General features: G+C 34.0%; 1 protein-coding gene across 5 annotated transcripts in view; it reads left to right on the top strand.

Annotated features, from left to right (window-relative positions):
* iav (transient receptor potential cation channel subfamily V iav) overlaps window positions 1-27,172 on the top strand; it is a 54,853-nt gene that overhangs the window by 20,823 nt on the left and 6,858 nt on the right. For 2 of the 5 annotated variants that reach the window (XM_069129447.1, XM_069129441.1), the window contains exons 6-10: window positions 13,649-13,865; window positions 18,797-18,958; window positions 19,383-19,580; window positions 20,282-20,391; window positions 23,429-23,772. In XM_069129447.1, coding sequence (XP_068985548.1) covers window positions 13,649-13,865; window positions 18,797-18,958; window positions 19,383-19,580; window positions 20,282-20,391; window positions 23,429-23,772 — 1,031 coding nt within the window. The remainder of the gene's footprint in view (window positions 1-13,648; window positions 13,866-18,796; window positions 18,959-19,382; window positions 19,581-20,281; window positions 20,392-23,428; window positions 23,773-27,172) is intronic. The other 3 variants (XM_069129463.1, XM_069129473.1, XM_069129454.1) reach the window with 2 other exon arrangements.

The following is a 27,172-nucleotide window of genomic DNA, read 5'->3' as shown; positions in this document are numbered from 1 at the left end:
ATAAGAGACTTAAACGTTTGAAAATGTACAGAATGTAAATAATATAGCATACGAAAATATATGGAGTATTCGTAATAATTACTATTTAGTCGAAACAAATTATTACGATATTTAGGTTTCATTTCCGTAATTGAATCTTTCAAAGTGTAAACAAAATTTATACTATTTAAACCGTTAATTCTTACGCTGTGACATTTTTAACTTCAGATATTTGATAAGGGAAAGATTGTTAAATTTGTATAACCTTCTCCATATGAAATCTTCAGATCATCTTAATCTTTTATCAATAAAATAACGTCGAATTAGTTTTAACTGTACTAACTTAGTCATACTATACTGTCAACAATTTCAGGAAATTCGAGCTCATGAAGCTCATGATAATTTTTTCAAATGACACGTCATTGTTTATTGAAAAACAAGTAAATATAAGTCGATGGAATAACCATTTTATTGTGTACAAGGGAAAAACATATCGACAGAGTTAATTTAATTTGATATAATGAGAGATAAAACGAGCGTCACAGCATTAACGTCCGCATGCCGCGTCGAAAACGTATTTTCTTTATTGGAGCAATATTACGTAAAAGCGTCTGCGTTCCGGCGTGTAATTACTGTCCATCAGGACGCCCTTTTGTCTCTGGCTTTCCGTTTAAGTACATGTATAGGGAGCGTAATTCCTCAAAGGCTTTCGAACGCCCGCTACCAGATTTCTTGTCCTCTATAACTGCTGCCGTTGACTTGGCAATAAGCCACCGTTGCGCCTGAGATTAATTTCGCACGAAATTTAACTGCAGATCGATGCAGTTTCTCTCGCCCCTAAACGCTTTATTCTACGCCACTTCCGCTTACGATTCTCTCTGTTTCCATTACTTATCATCGTTTTCCTTCGCGTTCTCATTCATCGTTACCCCTCTTCTTTTTTAGATTAATTTTATAGTCCTGGTGATTACACGACGCGTATCGTTATTTATTAAAGAAAGAAAAAATTTGTTTCTTTTCCTATGAAAGTCTGCTAGGCCTTTTAAAAGTTTCCGAACTTATAGAAAGCAAAGAAAGATTTTTTCTTTAGTATTTTGTCTTTATTTATGTTGTTAATTAAATATTGACTCCTAACAGTGCATTAAAAACTATAACTGCGAAAGAATGCTTATAACATTGGAACGTTCAAAAGTTAGAAATAAATATTTTGTAAAGTTCGGATCTGAAATTTCAAAACTATACTGGGCTAGTAAATATCAGCATGATTAAGTTAAAGCAAATGAATACTATTTAGGTCTTAAAAAGCTACGAGTATATGAATGATGACATCTTTTCTTAATGATTATATGACATAATGATTTGAAATAATACGATGCAGAACATTTTCCCGTTTCTCCCAGTTATAATTATGATAAATTTTGTAGGAATGTAAACAGGATTAATGAGAGGTTAATGCATACGGATTAACAAGGGAATATTCTTATTAAACTAAGATAAGAGAAGATTTTCATTTCTCTTTTGGTAATCAGTTGTTTTTATATAGACATATCTATCGCCACAGAAACCTAATAATGGTTTTTCGAAAAGAATGAGAAACCGTATAAGTAGATCGTTCCACCAAAAAGTATGGAGCTCCACTTGGGAAAAAAGCGTAATTGCACTTTGCAACTGCATGATTGCACATCCGACACCGACGAGAAGTTTGGAAGCATTATCTTTTAGCCTGCAGAGTGCGGTACGCCCTTTTTGGTGAAACGTCGAGTCTTCTCACGATTTGTTTTCCCAAATATCCTGCTACATTCTTCAGTATACAAATCTGTATTCACTGCTTAGCAACGGAGCTTGCTTGGCTTACTTTCTTCGCCACTGCAATCACTTTTTGTCCTCGCTTGCAATATCTTCAGTACGCTATTTCTTGAGCGTGTGGTCAGAAACTTGAAAATCCTTTCTTTCATCCTTTTTAAAGAGTTAATGAATTCTTATAGGAAACAAATTAATTTAATTTAAAAACAGTCTCTTTCATATAAATTCAAATTTGTATTCCTGTATTCATATTTATTTTCTCAATGCATAAAATAATTATAGGTTGTTCTGTATTCTGAAATATAACTGGAAGATACAAATGTTGTGGTTTTTTCATCGAACTTCGAAATCATTGAATATTTCTCGAATTATAGATGAATTTAGGGCTAGTAATTACAGAAGTACCATTAAACTACGAAAATATTTTTTTAGAGTAAATAACGGTTTGTACGGTAATAATGGAAAGAAGTATGGAGAACTGAAACTTTTTAACGATGTTGTTATTCACTCCTCTTTTCAAAGTGAAAGTTTTACCTCAGACTGAATAAAAGAATCTCGAGTGGATATAAAATACCGAAGATTAGCAATAACGAGCATGTTTAATAAAAGAGTAACGTCGGTTTAAAAAAATGTTACTTCGTGTTATACCTATTCTATCATAGTAGGTTGATAAGTATGTACAATGATTTCCGTATTTCATTTACTCAACAATCGTCATCAATTTTCCGAACTCCACAATGGAAATACTTTTTGAATGATCTTTCTACATTAAATCGCATTTCGTGTTCTTAATTACTCCCTTTCTTCGTACTAAAATAAAGTTCCAAAATGCATGATACATTCCAGCATGTGTTAATATCATAGAACACGCTTATAGAAATCAGCCGTTCAAAAATTAATCACTTGTCCTGTATAGAATTTGCTAATATTTAACCATCACACAGAAATAATTTTGTCCTACTTTCATGGAACACTGTCTGTCTACGTAAGCATTAGTATTCGATAGAAAATTTCAACGTTTTGATTTGCAATTCCAGCCTATTTCGACCGCCCAATCACATGATTTCACACGGATCATATCGTACTGCGCCTACATCATCGCGAGACGATTATTCGAAATGGATAACGATTAGCTAAAATTTTCTGTTACCTAACGGCCGAATATTTCAGATTCGTCGGCACGAAAGCACCGTGCCGAGACTTCTAATTATAGGTACACGAAGCGAACATAATTGCGGCCTCATCTAGCTCCGAGATGCTAACCCGCATAGTTTAGATTCACAAGCCTAACGAGGTATAATCCTCTCCGATCGAGAGAGAGAAAGAGAGAGAGTGAGAGAGAGTGAGAGAGAGAGAGAGTGAGAGAGAGAGAGAGAGAGAGGAGAGAGTTGAGCCAAGTATGAATCGAATGTCTACCATCCAAGAACCTAATTCAGATTTGTAGGCTATAGTTAACCTGACATAAGCTCTGTCCAGCTATTGGCGGGGCTAAACCGATTCTCTCGGTAGAGTTTCTCTTGCTTGGTCCTATACTACGCAAAATCGATAATCGTAATGGAGCTTCGTATTTCCGACTGACGACGTTGACGTTAAGGGATATTTCGTTTCTTGTCATCGGTTTTCCTTCTTTCTCTTTCTTTAAGAATTACAATGTATTTTTAACGTAATTAGTGACTAACGTGTCTATACTAATGAGAGACCGGAGCCTATGAAAATTCGGTTGATTAGATTTTAATTTCAGAGTGGGTTTTATTGAATTTACGTAATTAGTAGGAATTAAACGTTGGTTATTTCTATGAAATATTTGACAAAGAGGAACGGCGTTTAAATGTTTGTATCAGCGTTAACGAGAAGTTAAGTCTTTAAAGACTCAACAGATCATCAAATCGGCAATTAATTCGTTAGTAGCCGATCGGTATACTCGCAGAAGTCTGGCGTAATAAATCGTGTGCACGATTTTTTCAATTGGAGAAAGTAATTTTTGTAATGTATATCTTTTAATGGAAATGTCAAAAACAATAGCACTGCATTTTTAAGTTACTTTGTTTGATTACGAGGAATAAGATATATGTCGCTGGTAATATTCCCTACATACGTATACTCACATTAATTGGAAAATTAAAAAGATAAGAGATAAAACGTTGATAAGTTCTGGAAAGGAAACAAAATAACACGCCGAAAAGATTATACTGTATAGTTACGTAACAAATTTCGTTGAAAAAGTATTATCTAATATATATGCCAATGAAACAATGTAAACGCTAAGCATCTCTGAAATTCTATTTGCAATTCCAAAGGAGAACAAAATGGTTCCGTCAGAATCTGCATCACGTTCCAGGAACACTAAGCGTATCAAGCGCTTAGAAAGCCTCAGGAATTATCCGACTATACCAGATATAGGAATAAGGAGAGAAGAAGCTAGAGCAATGAACAAGAGTTTTATATAAGAATCTCGTCTTTGTTTGGTATTCGTCTTAATACAAATAAGTCATGTCATTGTTTCACATACAATATAAAATATACATATTGTTGGAATACAACGATATTAATCGCGTACAGATGAGGTGATCGATCGATCAGATTTTTCCCTTCGTTGCCCAGCGCTATCCCCACTAGCGTGCGTTCGTTAGATGTACCGCGGCTGCTAGCGCGTGCATGCTCTTCCGAGAATTCGGCGGAAGAAGTATAAGGATACGGACGGAACATTTGGCACGTCGGTGTCGCGCTTTGACGGCATAGCGCTTTGCATCGCGAAGCTGCTGGAAGGTTCCGTGACACGTGCCGCCACAAAGACATCCACATAGGTCACACTCATTACTGCATAGAGAGTGGGGATTCAAAATCTTTTCAAGGGCCATGGATCACTTAGTCAGTCTGAGAATAACTAGCCAACTGTCAACATTCATAACGTTTACTTGTATTTTACTATAACTTTGTTTAATAAAAATCATATAGTATTGTTTCAATACAAACATTGTGTCTTCCACAGTTTATTAATCTTAATTTCAAGATTAAATTCTAACACATATACAACACAAAACCGTGTTTTTGCAATAAATGAAACTTGGCAAAATTGTACCACAGACGTACGTTTAATTTTCAAAATTATATTGATTAATATTTCAGATTAATATTCAAAATTAATATTGAATGATGTAGATATATATTATTGTTACAAAGTGTGAACAAGATGCGATATAAAAAAATACTTCATAAAAGGATCTGCAATGATTTTAATTCTATAGGATCAGTACAGATGTGTATACCAGAAGTTCATTTTGATTTCGTTTCATATCACTGAATCGGTCGATGAAATCTTGCTATCAGTTCGCTACACGTATTGCGTATTTGTTTGATATCCCTTGTTTCCAAAGTAACCCATGCATAAAGGTACACATAAAAGTGGTATGAAATCTGGTGATATTGGAGGCTAATCTTTTCGACTGTTTGTCATTTCAATAAATCTTCAAACGACCTACACTTGTAATGTATAACATCTTTAAAATTTTATACCCATAGAGCCTGACAAAGTTTGACCGCAAACAACTGAAACACTTTGCGTATTTAACCTTTTTCAAAGAGCAAATAATTTGATTATTTATAATGTGATTTCACAAGAAGGTAATAAATAGACTGCGGATTTTCATGCACATTCGTATTTCTGAGAATATGATTAAAAATAATAATAATCTTGCTAAAAAATTTGCTTTACCTTTCAAGTATTATATGTAGAAAGCACTATACGTTGTATGATCTTTTTCTGAAATTTTGCATCTTCAAATTTCCTACAAATGCATAAAAAATCCGCAGTCTGGTAATAAATATTGTTTTTAGTCATTAATTTTTCGTTCATGTATACAACTTATGTTTTACAATCTATACGATTTTTTTTTATTTGGTTGAATTTTACAATCAATTTTCATTGACAAATAAGTAAATTTTTCTGGCTTGGTACTATGTTGTGTTTAATAAGTGTTTATCGTGTATTTGATTTTAGTTGAATCTAGTGCTTAAATCTAAAGGGTAATGTCTTTTTAGCCTGCGGATCTGATTCGACGTGTCAAGAAATTGAGTAACTAGTGGGTTTTGGTGGTTGTTAACTCTTACGTTATATCTATTATCTATACGATATGACTAGATACTTATAGACGTGGAGTTTATAAACGTTCTATACGATTCATTATATACTTGTCGTAATCAGTTTATAAAACGATAATATTTTAAAATGACATTACACACCGTTCCCTTCGACTTTCGTACAGCGCAGTATGATAAAAACGGCGCGACCAATCAAATCAGGGGAAGAGTCGAACATAAATCGGACGCGTCGAATAACTTCTAAATAATACAAATGGCGCGTGAAATAACGAGACAGTGGCGCAGAAACGGTTATAAATCGGTGGTAGCGAGCGTACAACATAAAACAGAGACGACGAGTCAGCCTGTCGATGTAAATTTCCGCGAAACATCGTCCTTCAAAATGTCGCGGCTACGGTAAACCGTCGAATAATTGTCATCGTCCATACACCCGTGAATTTTACGGAATCATTCTCCGTTTGTTGAAGCTCGATTACTTGCAGAAAAGAGCAAGGGACGAGAAATGTTGCTTGAGATTCGGGTTATACAGTTGGAAAAAAGAAGGAAGGAAAAAATGGTGGAAAATGCGAGGAAAAAAAGAGAAGGAAACACGATGAAATAAAACCTGTTTTTACGTCGAGCCATGCTATCAGCTTCGGGTTTGCGAGGCCAGCGTTTCGCTTCCCTCTAGAAACAAATCTGTGCTCGTTTCTTCCTCGTTCTTCTATTCTCGCTTATAATCAGCCTACTTTTTTCTTATCTTTCTTTTTTTCTTCATACGTACATATACTAGCGATAGGAAAAGTCGAAAATCGTTTAAATCTATCTGTAACTCGAATCTCGTTCCTTTGCGAAGAAAATGATTGGTTGCAATTTCCCAATTTTATCTGAAAATTGTAAATTAGTTAGTTCTATGAGTAGAGTACTAATAGAAGTATGTTCTAATTAAGTGATAAAGTAGCGTAATATTACACTCATAAGCGAATAAAATATTAGTTTGAAATAGATCTATTCAAATATAAACGAATCTGTAATATATAAACGCGAGTAGCATGAAATTATAGAGGGTTTTATAGAAATTCAATATCTTTTAGTGATCTTTTTTAAGACATTTGAATCGCAAGCGATCTTTTGGTTTAGATGAATTTATTTATTTCTTTGTAACCTAAATACGTTGTTTTAATGTTCCCGTGTTATTTGTTTCAAAACATGCTGTAAGTTAAAATACTTTTCTTCTTATTGGCTTTTTAATATATCTTGCTATTATAAGCTTTTCATCCTGAGAGATTTGTACGTCCGAATTCATTTTTATTGCGTTTTGAACAGAAGTACATCTGTGGTTCCATTAGTTATTGCTTATTTAGATGAGATGGTTTTATTCGGGAATTGCTCGGTATCAGAATATATTTTGATAAATCGTTCTTTTGATTTATATATATAAAATGAAAATGTTGTTATTTATGAAACAATAATTATACACATATACATATCTTCCTCGTTTCTTTTTAAATCAGAAATATTTTATATGTATTTATTATCTTACCACTTCTTTAATTCATTGATGTCTGACCTACTGTACTTCCACTTTCTTTTCACTACTTTGAATCATAGTCAGATTTAGATATACCTTTACTCAGCGATAAACTACAAGATACAAGAAAGTGGTGAAAAATATTCCACGCTTAAAGTAACGATACTTCTCTACGCGATACAAATCAGCTTCTAATTTTAAAACATATAAGATTATGTATTATATGTTACCATTATATATCTTCATTCCTATTACAAAAAATAGCTTCTTCTTAAACAATATGCAATCAGGTTAGAACATGATACTTATAAACAGAAAGGAGAAGCAACAAATTTATACAATATATATAAAAAAGTTTCACAAACTTTCATTATACATATTCCAAACTTATAAAAGATTACCACGTTACATAGATTCAACATCTCCGACTATCACCATCTTCGTAACTCTCTCGTGCATCTCTATTTTATTAATTTCCACAGCGACTGTATCCTCCCTTGAACTTCGCACGTTAGGAAAAACCGAAGATTTATGACTACCGGTAACTTTTGACAAGATAAGGTCACCGATCGATTAACGGAAGCGAGAAGGGACTGAGCTGTCGGTCTGGCTAATGGTACCTGGATCGATGCCTCCTCCACTTTGTCATTTCTCTATTGACTTTATATAATTCCCTATTCTTTACATAATCCAATTCTGCCAATTTACCCGTACGCTATATCAAATCAAAATAAGTGAAAAGAAAGGAACAAATTAAATACGAACGATGTGTAAAACTGATAAAATCTGGATTAAGCAACGAGGAAGATTCGCTTCTTTGACAAATATCTACGACTGATTTTATAGTTATCTATTATAGTTTTGGTCAATGTTCTGAAGCGCATAGTATGATCTACGATTTATATCACACACCTATTACGCTTGAAAGAACCTTTTATAATTATTCTTTGAACAGAACTAAGTTCAAAATTGAATTATTATATTATGAAAAATCAATTAAATTAATAACATTAGAACACTGTTCTAAATCTAATTTTTTATTTCCCTAAATCCACTGAATGTCCGAATAATAAGAATTGATCCTTTAGATCGTTTTAATCCAGTAAGTTAGCCTACTTCTGATGAATTTTGTTCCACGGATAAGCTATACGTGACTTCCATATGCATCGACCCTTCTTTGCTTCGTTGGATTCGAACGTTACTTATAAGAAATTAATATAAGCTTCTCATAAAATTTAATTGCAGCATATGTCATGTTGCACGTCTGTAGATTTTTAGATCGGAAGTCGACACGATTCTAAGTCCTTATCAACAAGAAGGGAAAAGAGAAAGAAAGAGAAAACGTAACGAAAGAGTCTATCCGTGTTAACGAAAGATTAAAAATGTTCCATTCTGTCGTTTGTCTGGCGGTGTCGCGAAAATCGATTTCGGCTGGCGCTCGATTCAGGAAACGCGACCATTGTCTTGTCCCGTGCGCGATTTCGGCTTGAATTACGCGCTGCTTCAATTTCATTGAACGCCGATCGCGTTGGTAAATCGGATAATCAACGGCCGACGAAACAGGTAACGTGACGAGTGATCGACAACACGATAGCACTGGTAATAGGAGTAACTTTATCTCTCTTCACGGCATTTTGTTTCGAACTTGTCCATGATCCACTCGGAATGACCTGTAAACCGATGACAAACTCGAAAGGTACAATGTGATCTCTTATATTACGCACTATGCCACTAGGTTTTCGCTACAAAGTTCAAATCCACGTCATTCGCAATTATGTCCGCTGTTTAGAGCTATTGCGTGACTCTCGAATATTTGATTTTTATTAATTTAATAGTTATTAAAATTTGTAATTTTTACTATGTTTATTAGACAACATATGCATTTGTGGTTCTCTGGATTTCGATCGTGCTTTTAATAGTTATCTTTGTTCCAATGTTTCGAAAACTTTTCAATTTAAAGCTTGTTCTGAAGAAGTGAATACATATTCCAGTTTTACGTCTGTCCTGAAGAGGTGAATATTCTAGTTTCAGGTCTGCCACGAACAAGCGAAGTACAGTAGGGCCTCCCTTATCCGATCTAACAGGGAGACAAAACGAATAAAACAAAATGGAATTTTCAGATAATAGAACAGTCACTTTTCTGATACAAAATTTCATTTATTCGAATACCAATTAAGATTGATAGTTTCTTGAAATATTTATTCCCATATCTTTCTAGCTGCTAAATCACATAATTCTTTCAACACGAGTAACTGCGTAGAGTCACAATTCTTCTGTACTTCGAAACATCGAAGCCCTTTCCTGAATACTTTGCTAATGCTTCGACATGAGAAGATACTCCATTAACACTTTCGTTTGCTCCTTCCATTTGTGTAAAATCGTTGTTATTAGTCGCCTCTATTGCAATGGAAACATCATTCGTTACATCGGTATATAAGGTTTTTCTAACGTTACCAGTACCTGAGACATCTACATGCTTTAGATAATTTTCAATATCATATTTTCTAATGTTTTTGATTATCGCTTTTCCAACATCGTGTACTTTCGCTAATTCTGTTGTACTTACACCACTTTCGAGCTTTTTAATTATGTCGTATTTTCTTTCGACAGTTAGAACGCTATTAGTTTCATACTAAGTTCTTATAATCAGAATCCACTCGATAAAATAAAGAAAAGAATACATTGTATATGAACACCAATAAAAATGTGCACATTTGAAACAGAAAAAGCATTTCTTATTGGAAATATTATGTTCGGATAACAAAGTGTTCGAATAAGAGAACGTTCGGATATTATAGTATTCGGATAATAGGCGTCCGGATAATGACACTACTGTATTGATTTTTATGAAAATTTAGAATAATAAACGATAGAAAAGGAAACATAAGCTAATTATCTCGTTGTTTTGAATGTAAAACATCGACGGTTTGACAAGGATCTTTCATATGAGTTATTTTTTAACGGTATAGTGGATATACGATCTTAATTATTTTAAATAAAACGCACTGTATTACAGGCAATAATTAATAAAACTCAGCGACCGGATAAATATGTTGAATTGATTTTGCTATATTTATTATATTTTCATTATGACAAGTTCTGTGTAAAATTCCCAGAATATTTGCTTCTAAAGAAATAATCGAATACCTGGAAAAGTATATAATGACGTTGTTGCGGCAATAATCAAGCAATTGCGATGAATTACACTGAAAATAATGCTTGTGTTTAATGCAGATACAAAAATTATTAGGAATTCAAACGAATCGCTTAAATTTCACTTCTTGTCATATCTCTACGATTTTAATATCATGATATACATATAGAATAAAATAGTTACGTATTTAACTTGTCCCATCGTTTTATTCCTGTACTTCAAATTTTCTCTCGCCAATAATAAATTGATAAATTATCATTAGTGTCATTCGATATTAATCTTTAATGTTTTTAAATGTCACTTTTTTCGGCTAACTTTAATGAACCATTGATAACGATAGTTAGAAGATCAGTGTCTTCGTAATCGCATTGTATTCAGGAATCAAACGCCAGTCATTGCCTTCCTGTCTACAAACTGACGTTAAACACGTTATATACGACTGCATCCGTTGACAGTAAACACAGAAAGGATCGATATCTGTTGCACGATGCACGGGTACCTTTGAAAGGAACACGAGACTTCATCGATATCGCAATGACAGTGACGCTTCATCGTTGTTAAAGCTGCGTCTCGCTGAAGAGCGAGAATCTCTTTGAGATACGAGACAAAGTGAAAGGAAAATAGAGAGGAAATTACTAGAACGATGTGGCGCTTCTTGAAGATCGCAGATTTATATTTTTTACCTATACATATTTTTCCACGAATATTTAATATACAATCTCTGCCTCTTTCCTTCTTACAGATAGTTTAGTTTAATTTTTATTTCAAAATTATTAGGTCGTCCGAAAAGTTTCTTTCATTTTATAAGGAAATAATGGATGCACAACATTTTCCGTTTTATATTATTTTATTGAATTACGTACGATCCATTTTGTTCTATCAAACTAAAGATCACAATGTTCGACAAATCTGTCGGTTTCATATTTGTATAAAGATGCGTTGTTGTCAAAGATGTGTCTGTAAAAGAAAGACACTTTCCGGATAACCTAATATTAATACAGCCTTGAACATTCTAGGACCGTACATTTATCAACTAAATGCACGAAACATGTGTAATGATTAGTATGAACTATGGTATAAACTATAAACTTTTCTATAGTGTAATAAAATGTGAAAAGGACCAAAATCCTTATTTTAAAAGAGATTTGGTAATTTATATATTTCTGATAATTCTAGGATAGCCAGTTTTAGATTTACCCTTTCACAAGCAACATTTAGTTTTAGAACACATGAAAAAATTATTAGCTACGAAACTGCTAATTTTATGTCTCGTGCCGGAAGTTAATTCGTAAAGAACGCCACATGTATTATCATTTAGAATGTTATTATTTTATGTTAAGCTATGTGTAGCTATGGTGAAAGATGCAAGATAACTAATAACTTTTTAGAATAGAAAGCATTGTTGTTGTAAGCAGAAATTATCTTCTTCGTATTTAGGCGCGGAACTATGTAGTTTAAGTAGCTTAATTAATGTTGGTACGTACAATAGAATAAGAAGCTCATCTCAGATTAAATAATCTGTTCGAGCTGTAACTTTGTATAAAGAAGTATCGTATAAGATATGCAAGAGCAAGTAGGGCAAAGGTAAAATTTATCCAAAATCAATAGTACATCTTATGTATGGTATCAAGCCATCGAGATAAGCTTCATAAAAGAACATGTTTACTTAGAAGGTTTATGTATCTTCTCTCTTAGGAAGCAAACTACGCTAACTGAACCGAAGCACTCCATGGTTAGACAATCTGTTTCACCATTATTCAAAACAAGACGCTCCGCGCAACTTGAATAAAAACAATACGGAAATATTCACTGATACTTATTGTTCACAAACAACGCGATTATTGTATATGTTCTCTCTACAACTTATCGGAAAAAAATAAATGAGCGAATAAAAGAAAAACATTTGTAATATGTAGAAAGAAGAATATATGATTTCTGACCCCGAGCATGACTGATGCAGGGATGGATCGCTGTATGGACTCATGCACGAAATAATAAATCGTAAACGTGTCACACTATTACAATGCATTGTCAATAACAAAAAAGTTGATACAAAAATGTATGCATAGACAAATTTTTTGTCAGACCAGTATAATCAACTTTCCACTGGAATCAAAACCATAAGACCCAAATTGTGGTTGAATAATCCAGTATTCTCTCTCTATTCTTTCTACTACTCTCTTTTATGGTACGTTAAACCTGGACACTTTAACATTTAATGCTGCTTTTTCACGACAACATCCAGTTCCATCGATCATGTCGGTTGTTATCTCTCGCGATAAGATTGCAATAGCACACACGTACAAGGCTTTCTTTAAAAAAAAAAAAAAAACGCTCATTGCCTACAACTTCTTTTTACAAAAATTACGCCATAACATTGATAATACCGTAAACGTAACAGCTGAACCGTAATGACGCTGGAGCTAATCTAATTGCTCTGGGGTGAGTTCTCGTAGATACATGCTTAACTACCTAGATTGGATAACAATACTTATCGTTATACTTACACACTAACTAGCGCTAAATTCACTCTTGCATAAGTTGTACCTTGTGTGCAGCGTTCCTTATTCGAATACAATTAACGGTTTACTGCTACGTATCTCCAATTTTTATAGTCTAGTCTCACTCTTGTTTTACTAATCAAAAAAGCTATTGTAGTATTAAAAAATAAAAGAAAAAAAATCAACTTTGTGACAAAAGCGAAATCTAAATTCACGCGTATTAGGAAAGATTCTTTCGTGAAAAGCCGCATGTTACTGTAACGAAATAACTACATATATTTACGTATCGTCTCTTCTTGACAGATTGTAAATACAAAAGTGGAATTAATAAAGCAAAAATTAATTTTTTTAGCAACAGCAGGATACTATTAAGCCAAAAATGGACCGAAAACCGCAGTGCAGTAATACATACCAGCTCTCTATCGCTCTTTCTACCCTTTCTGGCTGTTTGCATTCGTACAGAAGGACGCACGACGAAATCTGTGCGCAGACAAACGATGCAACCGCTATATCTGATCGTCGACGAGTTTTAACGCGTCATTATCGTACGGCCATTGATACACACATATATACTTTTTATGTATCTTTCGATTGTTTTAACAGCGCTATCCGGTTGACCGGTCCATTCGTTACCATGGTCTACAGTATGATAACCGGTGACATGTTGACCTTCGGGATAATCTACATGGTGGTGCTGTTCGGATTTTGCCAGTCGTTCTACTTTTTGTACAAAGGCTTCCCGGGAGTGAAATCATCCCTCTACAGTTCCTATCACTCGACCTGGATGGCACTGTTTCAGATAACCCTCGGCGATTATAACGTAAGCCTCCCCCGTTCCCTATAAATCAGCGTTTTATTGTCGCGGTTATTTCTACTATCGTCGTATGTATTCACGTGCACACATGTTTGCTAGGATGCACGCCTATTCTTTATCTCCGTTTTTTACTTCTGCCCTTTCATAACTATGAACACACCGTATTTCGAACGAGGTTTTGGACGAAATGCTCGTTGCGGACTAAGGCCATCACCCGCTTAACAACACAGCACGTAACAGAGCAATGTATTTACATTATTTACATTATTTATGCCAGAACGAAGCAAAGAAGGTTTTATGAAATCAAATCAGGAAGTAGAAAGTTTGAAGAGGAGAATTATTAATTACTTAACCATTTGGTAGTGAACAAACTTCGTTCTTTTATAATTTAGCTGACAGTTTTTGGATTTTGAGAGGATCTGATAAAACATCGTTTATATATGTTGCTTACTATACAAATCAGGATTGAGAGTGTTATATGCGATAACGAGATTGTGCTTGTTAAATATTAAATTTTATTTCAATCATTTTATTTTATTATCGCAGCATTGCGATATTCTTATAAATGATAAATTTATGAGGAAAATAAAAATAGACGAAGTTTTGCTATTTTTCATACGTAATATATATGTTATACGTTATTATTATTTATTTATTTGTTTAGTGTCGCAGCGGTTTATTAGCTACTAGCAACCACACACTATTACGTTACTAGTTACGTTGTAAAGACATATTTACTGAACTTACATTGGCTACTACTTCCTACTAACTAAATAGATTCGCAATCAGTACGAGCAATAGCACAAGTATTTATACAGAGTTGAAAGGAATTAGAACATACATTGTACGTTATATTGATGTAATATGATCGTCACGGTTCGTAAATTAAATTGCTATTTAATAATCACTTTAGCGACATTGACTACTAAAAACGAAATACACGTTATTGTTTTTTCCCGTTTACATGTTCGATTTTATTGCATTCTAAATAACGATTCAATACCTTTCTTCTTATTCCATCGAATATTCTCTAAGCCTTAGTAAACACAATTTTTAAATATTTCCTTTGCCGAAATGGTACTTCGGAAAAAATAACTGGAAGTTAAAATAACCAATGATTCGAAAAAGTTTTACATTCGTTTCCGTCATCATACGAATTATAGTTCGATCGAGATCATGTTTATTTCTTTACAATATTTCCTCCAATACGCGTAAAGGAAACTATTGACGTTTGAAAGGAGTGAAAGGAAATTTTGAAACGTTTGCAACCTTTCTTTTTTAAGGTTGTGCGGATTGTTACGTGCTCTATGTACATATGTACATAATTTCAGTCGCGGCATTTTCAATAGGAGGAAAAAGTTGAATGTTGAAAAGGATCGGGCAATTTGATAAATCGTGTCTGCATGTCAATGGAGAGCATAACTTCCAGCGGTGTTTCCAGCATAGCTTTTTTCGTAGCGGTTACCGTGGAAGGGTTAAGAATTTAAACGTTGCTCGTAAATCAGTTTCAATCAGAGATACTTGCCATTCCTGTTTTTCTGATTAAACGTTGACCCGTTTCGGATTACAAGAAACCGTCACGTTGTTAGAGCGACAGAATCTTCTGTTCTTCTTATTTTTTCAAAGTAATTCGTTTGATTTATTGCCCGAATCGTTCGTACGAGTTTAATAACGTCCAGTATAATTTATAGGAATACATTAAGTCGGTGTAAAAATATTATTAAAAGTATTATTGGTTAACATAATAATCACTTAACTATTACGTTATCATTGTTTCGCGTTATTATTCTTTATAGTTATATTTATCTTAGTGTACTATTACCTCGTATTATTAATGTTGCTGTTTTTATATAAAATAATAATAAAATAAATGATTGGTTCTTGTTAATGATTTAATGCTTGATTATTAAGGAGTATAGTAGGTGAAAGGCGATTAGGACATAATGGTTAGTTAATGATTACCTTATTGTTATTTCGTGTTGTTATTAATTTGTAATTATATTTATTTTAGTATATCATTGTTTCGTATTATTAGCAATGATGCTTCTATATAAAATAATAATAAAATACTAATAATTTACGAGAATCTAGTAAAAAATATCTTACAAAGTTTTACAAAGCTACAGTTAAGATTTACTTAAAATTTACCAATCACTAAAATCTAATTTTCTACGATATGAAAGAAAATTATATAGAATTATATAGAATAAGAAAGAAAATTATATAGAAATTGAAATTTCGTCGCTAATGAAAATGAAAAATGAAGTATCTTCAGTTCGGATTTCAAAGTTTCACTACTTTTTATTTAAGATAACAAGTAACTTAATTTCTTTCTTTCTTCCTGTAAATCATCCTGTAAATGTATTCCAATCCACCAAACTGCTGCAACAAAATGAATTATCAAAGAATTCTTGTTTCTATGTTATTCGTTGAAGACAAAAAGAGGATGAGGAAATTTGGGAAAAAGATAAATAAAATGAAAGAATAATTCTTTGATACGAGCGGTACAACAATACTACGAAAGAACTATTCTTCCGGTTTCAGGAAAATTCAATTTCCAAGTAACAGGGGTTCTCAGTATGAACGGTATCGTTTCGACTTGAATCGATGCACAGTGGATCACGAAAGTATTCGAACGCTTATCACCGAATTTTTCTACGAGTATATTATTTGCATTATACGAAACTTGTTGAAATTTCGATAGCACTGCAACGAAACGCAACTATCTTGAAACCAGTGAAAGTACTGAAACCACTGGAACCGATTTGAAAATGTATTTTACATTTAGTGAGTGATTATTATACAACATGAATAGTAGGTTTAAAGATACAATATAGTGAATACTTGATTGTTCAATTACTGTGGTGATGTTTGCGAAGTTACGCTTCCACTGAGTATCTTGTAACTGCCACATACATATCCAAATCTGTTTCATATTTTACCAATATAATCGCGATAGTTGTGTCTCGTTACAGTGCCAATGAGATTTCAAAATGTTTTATATAACGCGCATGATATATTTATTTAAAAAAGGCCAACGATAGCGGACATATCAAGTTGATAATAGATTAGGTATTTTTTAATTTAAAGCCTCGCAAATGTTTGGAAAATGCAATAAAAAAGTTAATCGAGAGATCGTAGGGGTATGCTAAAAATGATGATAAAGTACACAATGATCAACGATAAATGTAAGTATTATTATTACAGGCTTAAAGTTAACGTCAAAAAGCGACACGACCTATGTCACGACCATAAAAAGTTTTCAGGAGCGCTCAAATACTTTCGTAAGCCACTGTACCATAAACAAGAATAGGAAAAAAAGTCGTCATTTCACAGTTGAGAATATTCAACGCGGAAAACTCATTTTTAATGTAACATTCGCGCTACGCGCAATTCCCGGGCACGTGTAAAAGGGGAAAAAGAAGGGGCAAAGAGAAACACTCGCTCGTTCGGCAATCGATAGATCGCGAGTTGCAAGCCGGCACGCGCGTCGGGAAAAATTGGCTCGCCTCGCGGCGTGGTTTCCTGCGTTTCAATTAATCGAATTTCACCGATGAAATATCAAGACAATTCGCAACGCGCGCTCACTGTATCCGTGGCTAATTGAATTACATTCAACGACCGGCCCCCGGACCTGCTAGAAAATAACGCGCCACGCCGCGTTTCCCCGAGATCTCGTATATCTTTCGCGTAATTAACGAATCGATTATGCTGTCGGGCGACGAAAGGGAGGGAATTTATTCCCTGTGAAACATTTGCTTAGAATCGTTGGTCTACGGGAAACGATCTATCGGCAGATTATCAAATTTGAAAAACCGATGCCTAGATAAAAAGTGGCAAACTTTCTGAGCGAAAAAAAATTTCCCGTGAAGATTCGAATTCAATGTACGTTTTGTAGAGGGAAAATTGGTATTTACGTATTTTAGGGAAATTTAATACGAATTTAAATTCAGCTTTTAAACAAGAAATTTGAAAACATTTAAAGCCCGTACTCACCGTCTACTTGTTTTCTGTTGTTTATCGTAAAACGTGTTATTATATCCGCATCAACATTTTCATAGCTTTAACGTCTAGAGAGATATTGTCATACGAGCCTCAAACTGATCAATTCCATTTTTTAGAAATATACCAATTTCACATTATCCACGTACAAAACTAGTATTCGATGTCTCAAACAAGAATCTCATTTTCGTAAATGTATTTGTCGTAAGAAGATTGCATAAATAATTGCCAATTCGAAGGAATATTTCCAGAGATAAAGTTTGTAATAGTCATTCTTCTATGCATTTTAATTTACCGACTTAGTCAGCATAGCTTCCGACCAATTCATACAGAGAAAGGTTATCGAATTTGCGCCACTTAAACATCTTGCGATGCAAACTCTTAACGAAATACAGTTACACTTCGATCTTCGTTACAGCGATTATTTTATAATCCGAGAATAAAATTTCTCTAATGGTAAGTGTAAATTTACGGCAAAGCCGGCCTGTTTTTCACCTCATAGAACGTTACGGTACGCATTAATTTTGAATTTCAATTACGAATTGTCTGCGCGAATAACGTTACATTTTTCGGTCTATTTCATCAGTTTCCCTATGTTGTATATTCTTTCTTTTTATTTTTTCCCTTAAAAAGACAAACGAATAAAAGTTTGCACCATGCCAGCACCAGCACCGCATAAATAGCTTTATAAAGCGTAGAATGTCCGCTAAAAATCGTTGCTCGGTTTTACGGTTCGTCTAGCGATTCGTCGAAACACGTCGAATTAAACACGCGAAGCAGCAGAAGAATCGGCTGGATTCCCGCTGGTAAATCCATGGCCGTGCACTTTTGCTTGCGACACGATTATTTTTATCGATCCGCTGCCCGCGATTCCGGATCGTTCGAGCGTATTAGAGGCGATACTGATAACGAGGCGAAACGATTGTCCGTTTCAGTATACGGACCTCGGCTATACAACCTACCCTAATTTATCGAAGATGGTGTTCGCCATATTTATGGTCCTGGTGCCCATACTGCTGTTGAATATGTTGATTGCGATGATGGGCAACACTTACGCGCATGTGATCGAGCAGAGCGAGAAGGAATGGGTGAAGCAAGTAAATATTTGTATAACGACATAATTAATTGATGATTTCATGGATTAACGTGTCCTATTGTTTGCTATCTCTTGGATTCTGTATATCATACGATTGCGTCGATCTGCAGGTCTACAGATAGAATTAAGTGTCGTACACGTACATTTGAATGTCGTTGAAGTATGATTAAATATAGTTATGTAAATTTTAAAAAAATTTATATATATATATATGTGATAAAATTGATATATCGATGAAATAGTCATATTATAATCGTAGTACGATACGCGTGTAACAAAGAATTTGGTAAAGGTCTTATTTTGAATGGCTATCACTTTTAATATATATTCTGCATATTTTTAATTTAAGAATTAATTAAGAAATTGAGCTAAAATGTCAGAAAATTTTAGAAGCAGTCCATTATAGAGCGTTTAACTGGTTGCAGTGGGCAAAAATCGTGGTTTCTCTGGAGCGTGCAGTCGCGCAGAAAGATGCGCAGAATTATTTGCAAGAATACAGTATTAAACTGGGACCTGGAGATGACCCGAACAACCCCGCCTCGGAACAGCGCGGAGTCCTGGTTATTAAAAGTAAATCGAAAACCAAGGCGAAGCAACGCAAAGGCGCGGTGGCTAATTGGAAGGTGACGCGTTTTCCTCTGTTGTTTCATTTTCTGTTTTTTTTTTTTTTTTTTTTTTTTTTTAATAGGTTTTAACGTCGCATCAACTACAAATATGTGATTATCAACGACGATAACGAGTACTAAAAATATTATGGGTGTTAGATTTTTTACACATATAACATAGTGCTTTTTAAACAGGAAGAAACCTGCTGAGTTGAGATCCATGTTCAAACCTATATTCAAACCTATGTTTCTCCTCGTTTTATAGCCATCAGCTTTGTGCTTTAACAAGTATTTTTAATGGATTTTTGTACAGTAAGGAATCGATTTAAAGGGTTCGGATACGTTTCAAACTTTCCGAAATCTTTGTTTTAAGCGACTAGAATAACAAGAATAACCGGAGTAGCGTTATAAATTTTTATCAGCTGTATTTCTTGCACGATCTTTTCTTTATCTCGATATTACAGTATTTCCAAGAAATTAGAATGAACGTATTAATTTAATTTGCATTCTCTTTCTCTCTTCTTTTAAAAACTAATTCCTTTTACACCTTACTGTTTTTAATTTAACTTCGATATTACAGGATTTTTTAATGAAATTAAAATAGAAGTATAAATGCAGTTTGCCTTATCTTCCTCTTTTCTCGTAGAATTTCTACACCGAAATTTTTTAATCTCGTTACTCTTAATTTAACTCCTTATGTTTAATGCTTCTGCTTACAGCGCGTAGGCAAAGTGACGATAAACGAATTGAAGAAACGTGGTATAACAGGAGAGGCGTTGCGACGAATCATGTGGGGCCGAGCATCTTTCTCCACTCCTGTCAGAACAAGGTAATATCAAGTTGCGTTCATTATAGGACAAAGGAAGTGATAAATGTAACATCGAGATCGTTAATTGATTCGTTAACGGGGGCCCACGTGGCATCTGAAACCATGTAAATTGTCTCGGCTTAATGGAACGCGATACAATTGACCTTGCACTTGTGAGAGCTAATATGCAAGGCATCAAGGTTACGAAATCCGATATTAACGTCAGTAAATGCGGTGCATTCGATATTGATAACATGAGGGGCATGACACGTGATTCGACAAACTATTATCTCCAAGGACACGATATTGGTCGACCATAATGCTTGATAGTGTCATCATTCTGAGTACTCCTGTCATGGTATCACACGCCGAAGGCACTGGAATTTCTGCCAATTTGTGCTAACGAATCTAGTATAGTATCATGCGAGATAATATTTGGAGTTCAAGGCCTAAGAGACTAAATCCTGAGGATTCTAGGTGATCAGCTATACAAGGCGATCCACTTAACTTTATCACCTAGAATATTTTGCTTGTTTTTGATAACATCAAGGAATATTTCAGATACAAGTCGAATAGTTTCGAGGAGAGCATGATTAGTTTTGGCATGAATAGTTTTTTCAGTGGATGAACGCGTAAATGATATATGATGGTTAGCGTTGTTTCTTTAAGTGAAATCATATAATTTAATAAATTAATCGATCCATTGCGATATTCTTGATAAAAAAAGTGTTAACGTATTTCTATAACCTGTAGTCGGAAAACTATTAGTTTAGTAGATATTTTAGCTTTAATTTGTCAAATTTAAGGTATGAAAGGCAAAGATAAGGAAAACACTGGAATACCATTTTGCGTTTTTCCCTTTGCCTCTCATACGTCAAATTTGACAAATTATAGTTAAAATATCTACTAAACTAAAAGTATATACGAATAGGTAATAAACAGATTAATACTTTTTTGTAGAGATACGCTAAGAGAGTAATACATGCTAATATATTAAAATATATATGATTCCGATTTAGAAAACATCGATGATATTCCTGTACGCGTTCACATATGAAAAATACTAATTATGTGAAATTACGTTGCTCTCTAACCCATTCGAGTTGTACCTGGAACATATTTTAATATTATCAAAAACAATATTTCAAGTAATAGAGTTAGTTGAACAACCTTATACACGTGACTTGCTTCGAAAGCATTGAGTAGACTATGGATATTTATTATGCAGTTTCATAATTCTATAAAGATAATTAAAAAAGGAGTGGAACCTAGATAGAAAATTGTTTGTTCTATTACTTTGGATATTTCATATATATTTCCTTATTACTTGTACTCTGCATTTTTGCATCTTTAAATTTAACATAAATTCATTCTGCAAAATTTTAGAAAAGTTTAAATTCGCACAGAATTTCGTGGTCTAATCATAATGGTACGGTATTGTATATGTTTGTTGGTTAATAAATATTAATATGCCCATATTGTATAAGTATGGGATATTTTTTCATTGGTTCTATAGTTCGGGCATTACTGATAAAAATTTACGCGAGTTTGATAGCATTCGATATCAGACAACTGATATTAAGAACGTCTGCATCGGACTTCAATTTTAATGGCACCTCATTGCGGTTAATTTTAATAAATGTCAAAGAGTAAAAATTAGCTTGAGAGTAGCAGAGCTTTCCACCAAACCTTACTTATCAAGATATTTTATTTAGGTCGGCATTTGTATTCGATGCTCGAACTTGTAAAACGACGAGACTTGTAAATGATCAGACGGAACGACTTCAGATGATTTTAATGTTCGAAAGGCTTTAAACGTTAAAGCTTGAACGCTCGAAACTTTACGCGTATATTTTACACAGTAAATATTACGAGTTATAACATAAAAATAAGGTGGATATTAAAATTCTTTTTTACAATCAATATTAACGTATTTCGTAAAATATTCACATATACAGAATTCATGCATATTCTATTCAATTCCAATTTTTCATCGCTATTTCTAACTGAAATATTCGGCGAAATTTGGAACGCAGTTCATGAATTTCCAAAATATCGTATTCGTTCCCGTTCGAATTTCACTTTTATACAGTGAATTCCATTGATACTCGGCTATCATAGTGTTCGAGAGATTGTTGAACATATTTGTTTACGATAGAGTTAACGAACCGATTGCGTTATACCGCTTTAAAAAGCATTCATTAGTTTATTTACTAAATCCGTATGAACTTTCTGCGTAGTAGACGACAAACTAAATAATGTGATCAAATTTTTAACGTATGAAGAATGTTCAGACACATATAACATGTTGCTCTTTATGTGTTGTTTACGTGCTTTAGTAAATCGCTAGAACAAGTTTTATATCACTAACTGATGTCGTAGAAATAACGCTCGATGTATCAGCGTCGTTGTTGACTTCACTGATATCAAACATCGCTGATGCAAATGAGATGCGAAGAAAAAAGAAAAGCAAGAAAAAAACGAGTCTCGAAATAGGAACATTATTAAAGAAAACTGTAAATTATATTTAAATTATTAGGTTGTCTGAAAAGTGTCTTTCTTTCGTAAACGTGTTTTTTTACAACAGTGCACCTTCATACAAACGTGAAGCAAGTCTGTGAAATGTCGCGGTGTTTATCTCAACAGAACAAAATGGATCGTACGTAATTCGACTAAATAATATGAGGTGTAAGTGTTGTCCGTGGTAATTGCAGCTGTTGGCTGTAGATGTCGCTGCTGGGATATTGCTGTTTTTCTTCTAATTTAAGAATCGTGGAAGAAAAATCGGACTCTGGTCGCCGGGATTTGAATCCGTGTCCCGAACTTTCGTAACCTAAGGCGCTAACCACTGCGCTGCCATTGTCTGGTTCTAGTTAGTGTCGAGCGGTGGTATTTTGCTGTCGAGTGCCGCCACAAATATAAAACAAGAAACGTTGTGCGTCTATTATTTCCTCATAAAACGAAAGAAACTTTTCGGACAACCTAGTAAATTATAAACTCCCCAGTAGCAGATGCTATTTGAATAATACCGAAGGAGAGATAATCAATTTCTGCGCAGTCCAAACACTGCCGAGCCTCAAGTTTCAGCGGTTACGGCCGGTTTTGGAGACGCATTGACCGCAGCGCTGGATGTGATGGCGTTCGCCCACGATCTCGACTTGTCTACTGCTACGGAAGGAATTCCGACCAACATCGACGCGAAGCAGTCGAAATCGAAGACCGCCTGCAAGGATCAAGCGAAATCGGCGACGAATAATCAGGAGAAAGGGTCGACGAACGTTCAGCAACAACGGAAACTAACCACGGAAAATCTGAATAATCTGGCGAGCAGTCATAATGATATTGACAAAACATCCAGCGAATTTGTGGCCGTTCGCGAGATGAATTCGAAGAACGCGAGTCGTAAGTAAAGTTATTGTATTAATTAAAAAGGAATTTTATGAAAAACTATGAAGAATAGTGGATTGCACAACGAATATATTTTAAATAATGGTTAATACTGTACGCTGCGTATTTCATGTTCTTAACATTTTAATATAAAGTGATAACATAGAATAATAATAATGATGTGCGAATATTCTGATATTTCTATTTTAATTTTTATATTTTTAATATTTTAACATAGAATAATAAGAAGAAGAATAATATAAGAATATTCTATGACTTAAGAAAAACGGTGAAATTTTAAATAGCATTGTTAACCTCTTACGAGGTAAAAGCTTGTTTTAATCTCTTGAATATCCGTTAAAATACAATCCCTTTACATTCACGAACAGGAAATATCGCTAAATATAACAATACAATGTTTTAATAAAAATTTTACCAATTTTTTATTTTACGATATATACAACTGAATATTGTTTTGTGTAAAAATGGAGTTAAAATTCAATATCGTTAATCCTATAGCATCCACGGGCGAGATGTTTTGTGAACCGATTTTTACAGACATCGCGCAAGATATTTCGTTTATAAATGAAAAAGGTTTTTTTTTTTTTTAAAAAAAAAAGCATAGAGATATTGAAAGTTGCAAACGATTCGATAAAAAAAAAGAACATTATTCACAATGGGCACAATATAGCGATTCCTATCTCGACAATTTGTTGAACCAATCCTAATCTGTAATTCAATGAAAATTAAAATATTTTCTTTTCTTTTGAAAATGTGCGACAATAAAATTGTTTATTTTGATTTTTCTTTCAAACAATTTCATTTCTTTATAGTTTAAAAAGGAATGCAGGACGAATTATTTTTCTTTCTTTGACTGTCTCTACGTGTTCTCCAATTTGTTTATTAAAATTTGATATATCTTCTACATATAATCCAAATTTTGTGAGTCGTTTCGAAGCTCTATAGTAATGGTAATCGAATCAAGCTTATGAATGTGCATGAATTTTTACTAGCTGCACATAGGTTTTTACTTGTCGGATAAATTTCGATAACAAAACCAAGTTCGAACTTCGATGTTATCCGTTAGAAAGTAATATCGGGGCGTGAAATAATTGGTAATTATTAAGTACAAATTATTTGATATTGAATTAAATTTCGAATTTCAGAACGTACGTATATAACTGAACAGACCAAAATAGGAATGTAAATATTGCAGCTTTTCGCGTTATTAGGAAATGTCACGAGTTTGCTAAGCAGAAGTCGATTAAATCTTGCGGATTCTTCGCTGGATGTCTCTTTTATGTCTGCATAATGATCCATGTATTTTAAAACCGAACACTTGTCATTCAACAGCACCTTAAATTCAAAAGCTTGCAGTTTCGTTCTTAATCACGATAATTTGGTTATTAAAGCGTAAATGAAACGAGAGACTTTATTGATTAACCTGAAAAGTAGTGCAACAAGCATTGGATAATTTATGGCCTTTCATCCGTTAAGCATATGATTATCATAAATTAGCAAAGTTGTAACCTAATTTCCTTCGTTAATCAAATATTGTAATCCTTCAGCATTCTTCAGCAATTACTACAATATTATACCTCCTTCCTTTAATTATCACTTCTGTTTCGAAGTTTCCATTAACAAAGAACATTATCAATTCATTAATTGTCACCTTCGGTTTCTTCAAGTTTTTATACAACTCTACGTACATTTTTATTGCTTTTTACTCGATATAATCAAACTGTGCCAACTTTACAAGATTAAACTAGATTTTAACCATTATATGTTATATATTACACGTATTGTATGTATAATGTGTAATGTAAAAAATTTAATATACGTGTGTATTTTATGCCTTTTCCCAAAAAAGATAGAAGCAATACGATAAAATAATATTTGTATTTATTTAAAGAATTATTTTTGCATATAACAACGTAGCTACTTTGATATTTACAATCATACAGACTTTTCTGTTCAAGTTTACTTTAATCCACAATTCTCTCAAATTGCAGATCTTGTTACTCGTATTATTTTCTTACGAGTTCGCTAATTAGGTAAATATTAACGAAACCATAAATGTAGATTTGACCAACGTTTCGAACAGAAATATTTCAAATATTTTTCAGCGGCCTCCGACGTTTCCGCCTTTCTTGTTTCCGGCGTCCTTGATCTCGTTTCCGCTCATGAGCAACAAAACAAAATGCCGCTGTTTCAGGCATCGCTGCACAACAAGCATTTCCCATTTTTGGCCTGAAAATAATTCACATTCGTCAGGATTTAACGCAGCTTGGCCAACTTTTATTATGCAGCTTGCTGTGCGCAGGACGTTAATAAAACTTGAAAACGAGCTTGCGCATTGAAATAATGAAAACTGGTCTATTTGCGGCAAACAGAAGTCTGCATGGACGCAGAAATTGCAATTTTTAACAACATCAATTTTTAAACAAGTAAATTTAAAAATAAAGATAACGATATAGACAACGAATTTCTTTTTTCAAGAGAAAGATTCCTTTTTCTCTTTTCTCTTTTTCGACAGAAAGATCAGCAACAATTGATATGTTGCTTTCATACGTATATGTGTACGGTTTCTTTTTGTCGGATATAGGTCGTAAAATGTAAAAAATTAAGTTTATTAAAAAGTTTCTTTTCGTGGATTTGAAATTTGTATCTTCGTTGTTATTTCTGCTCATACGCATTTTGGTGAACGATGTTTCTTTTGACCACTCGCGGAGAGACGCGATCGCGAGGAAGCACGCCAATGGGAGTCGTAAATTCCCGTTACGATTAGATAATCGACGCCACGAAATGATCGATCCCCTATTTCGATTAGGATAATAGAGGTAGTTAAATTGAATATGACACTGATATAACAAGTTATAAATCACAGTTTATTCCAACAACTTTGTAAAGAAGATAGTTACGCTGGTGCGTATGTATAAGATAAGTAAGTGATTGATCTGACGGTGTAAACCCAGTCAAAAGAATGTTGACTGTTGAAAGATGGAAAATCAGTGAAGTTCGGTGACGATGCTGTGGCGGAGGAAAACTAAGGATGGGTGTGTCTAGCGCACGGGACCATCGGATTTGTTGATGACAATTTTGGCTAAGAGAGTGAGGGGAAATAGGCTTCGTTGTTAATTAGTTGTTTGCTATGGTGGTGGGTGAGGAAGGTTGCTAACCGCCCTCGAGATAAAGTTGCTAGTGGGAGGCCTCATACGTGAGGAAAGGCAACTTTTCGTGTCAACCCGTGGTGGACAACAAACTTTAGGGAACAATTCAGTGAAAGAATATCTGTTCGGTCTGAAGGACCTTAACTAGAAAATTCCTAAGATTTATGAAGAGTACTTGAGACTATTGAGGGTACGCAGTAAGGATCTGAAGACATCTGGCTGCCATCTTGCCCGCGGTGTGTGGC

This window comes from Bombus flavifrons, chromosome 2 (assembly GCF_040668555.2).
Source record: "Bombus flavifrons isolate JBK064 chromosome 2, iyBomFlav1_principal, whole genome shotgun sequence".
In the NCBI taxonomy this organism is placed as follows: Eukaryota; Metazoa; Arthropoda; class Insecta; order Hymenoptera; family Apidae; genus Bombus; species Bombus flavifrons.
The sequence above is the reverse complement of the archived record's forward strand: the minus strand, read 5'-3'. Positions and strand labels throughout refer to the sequence as shown.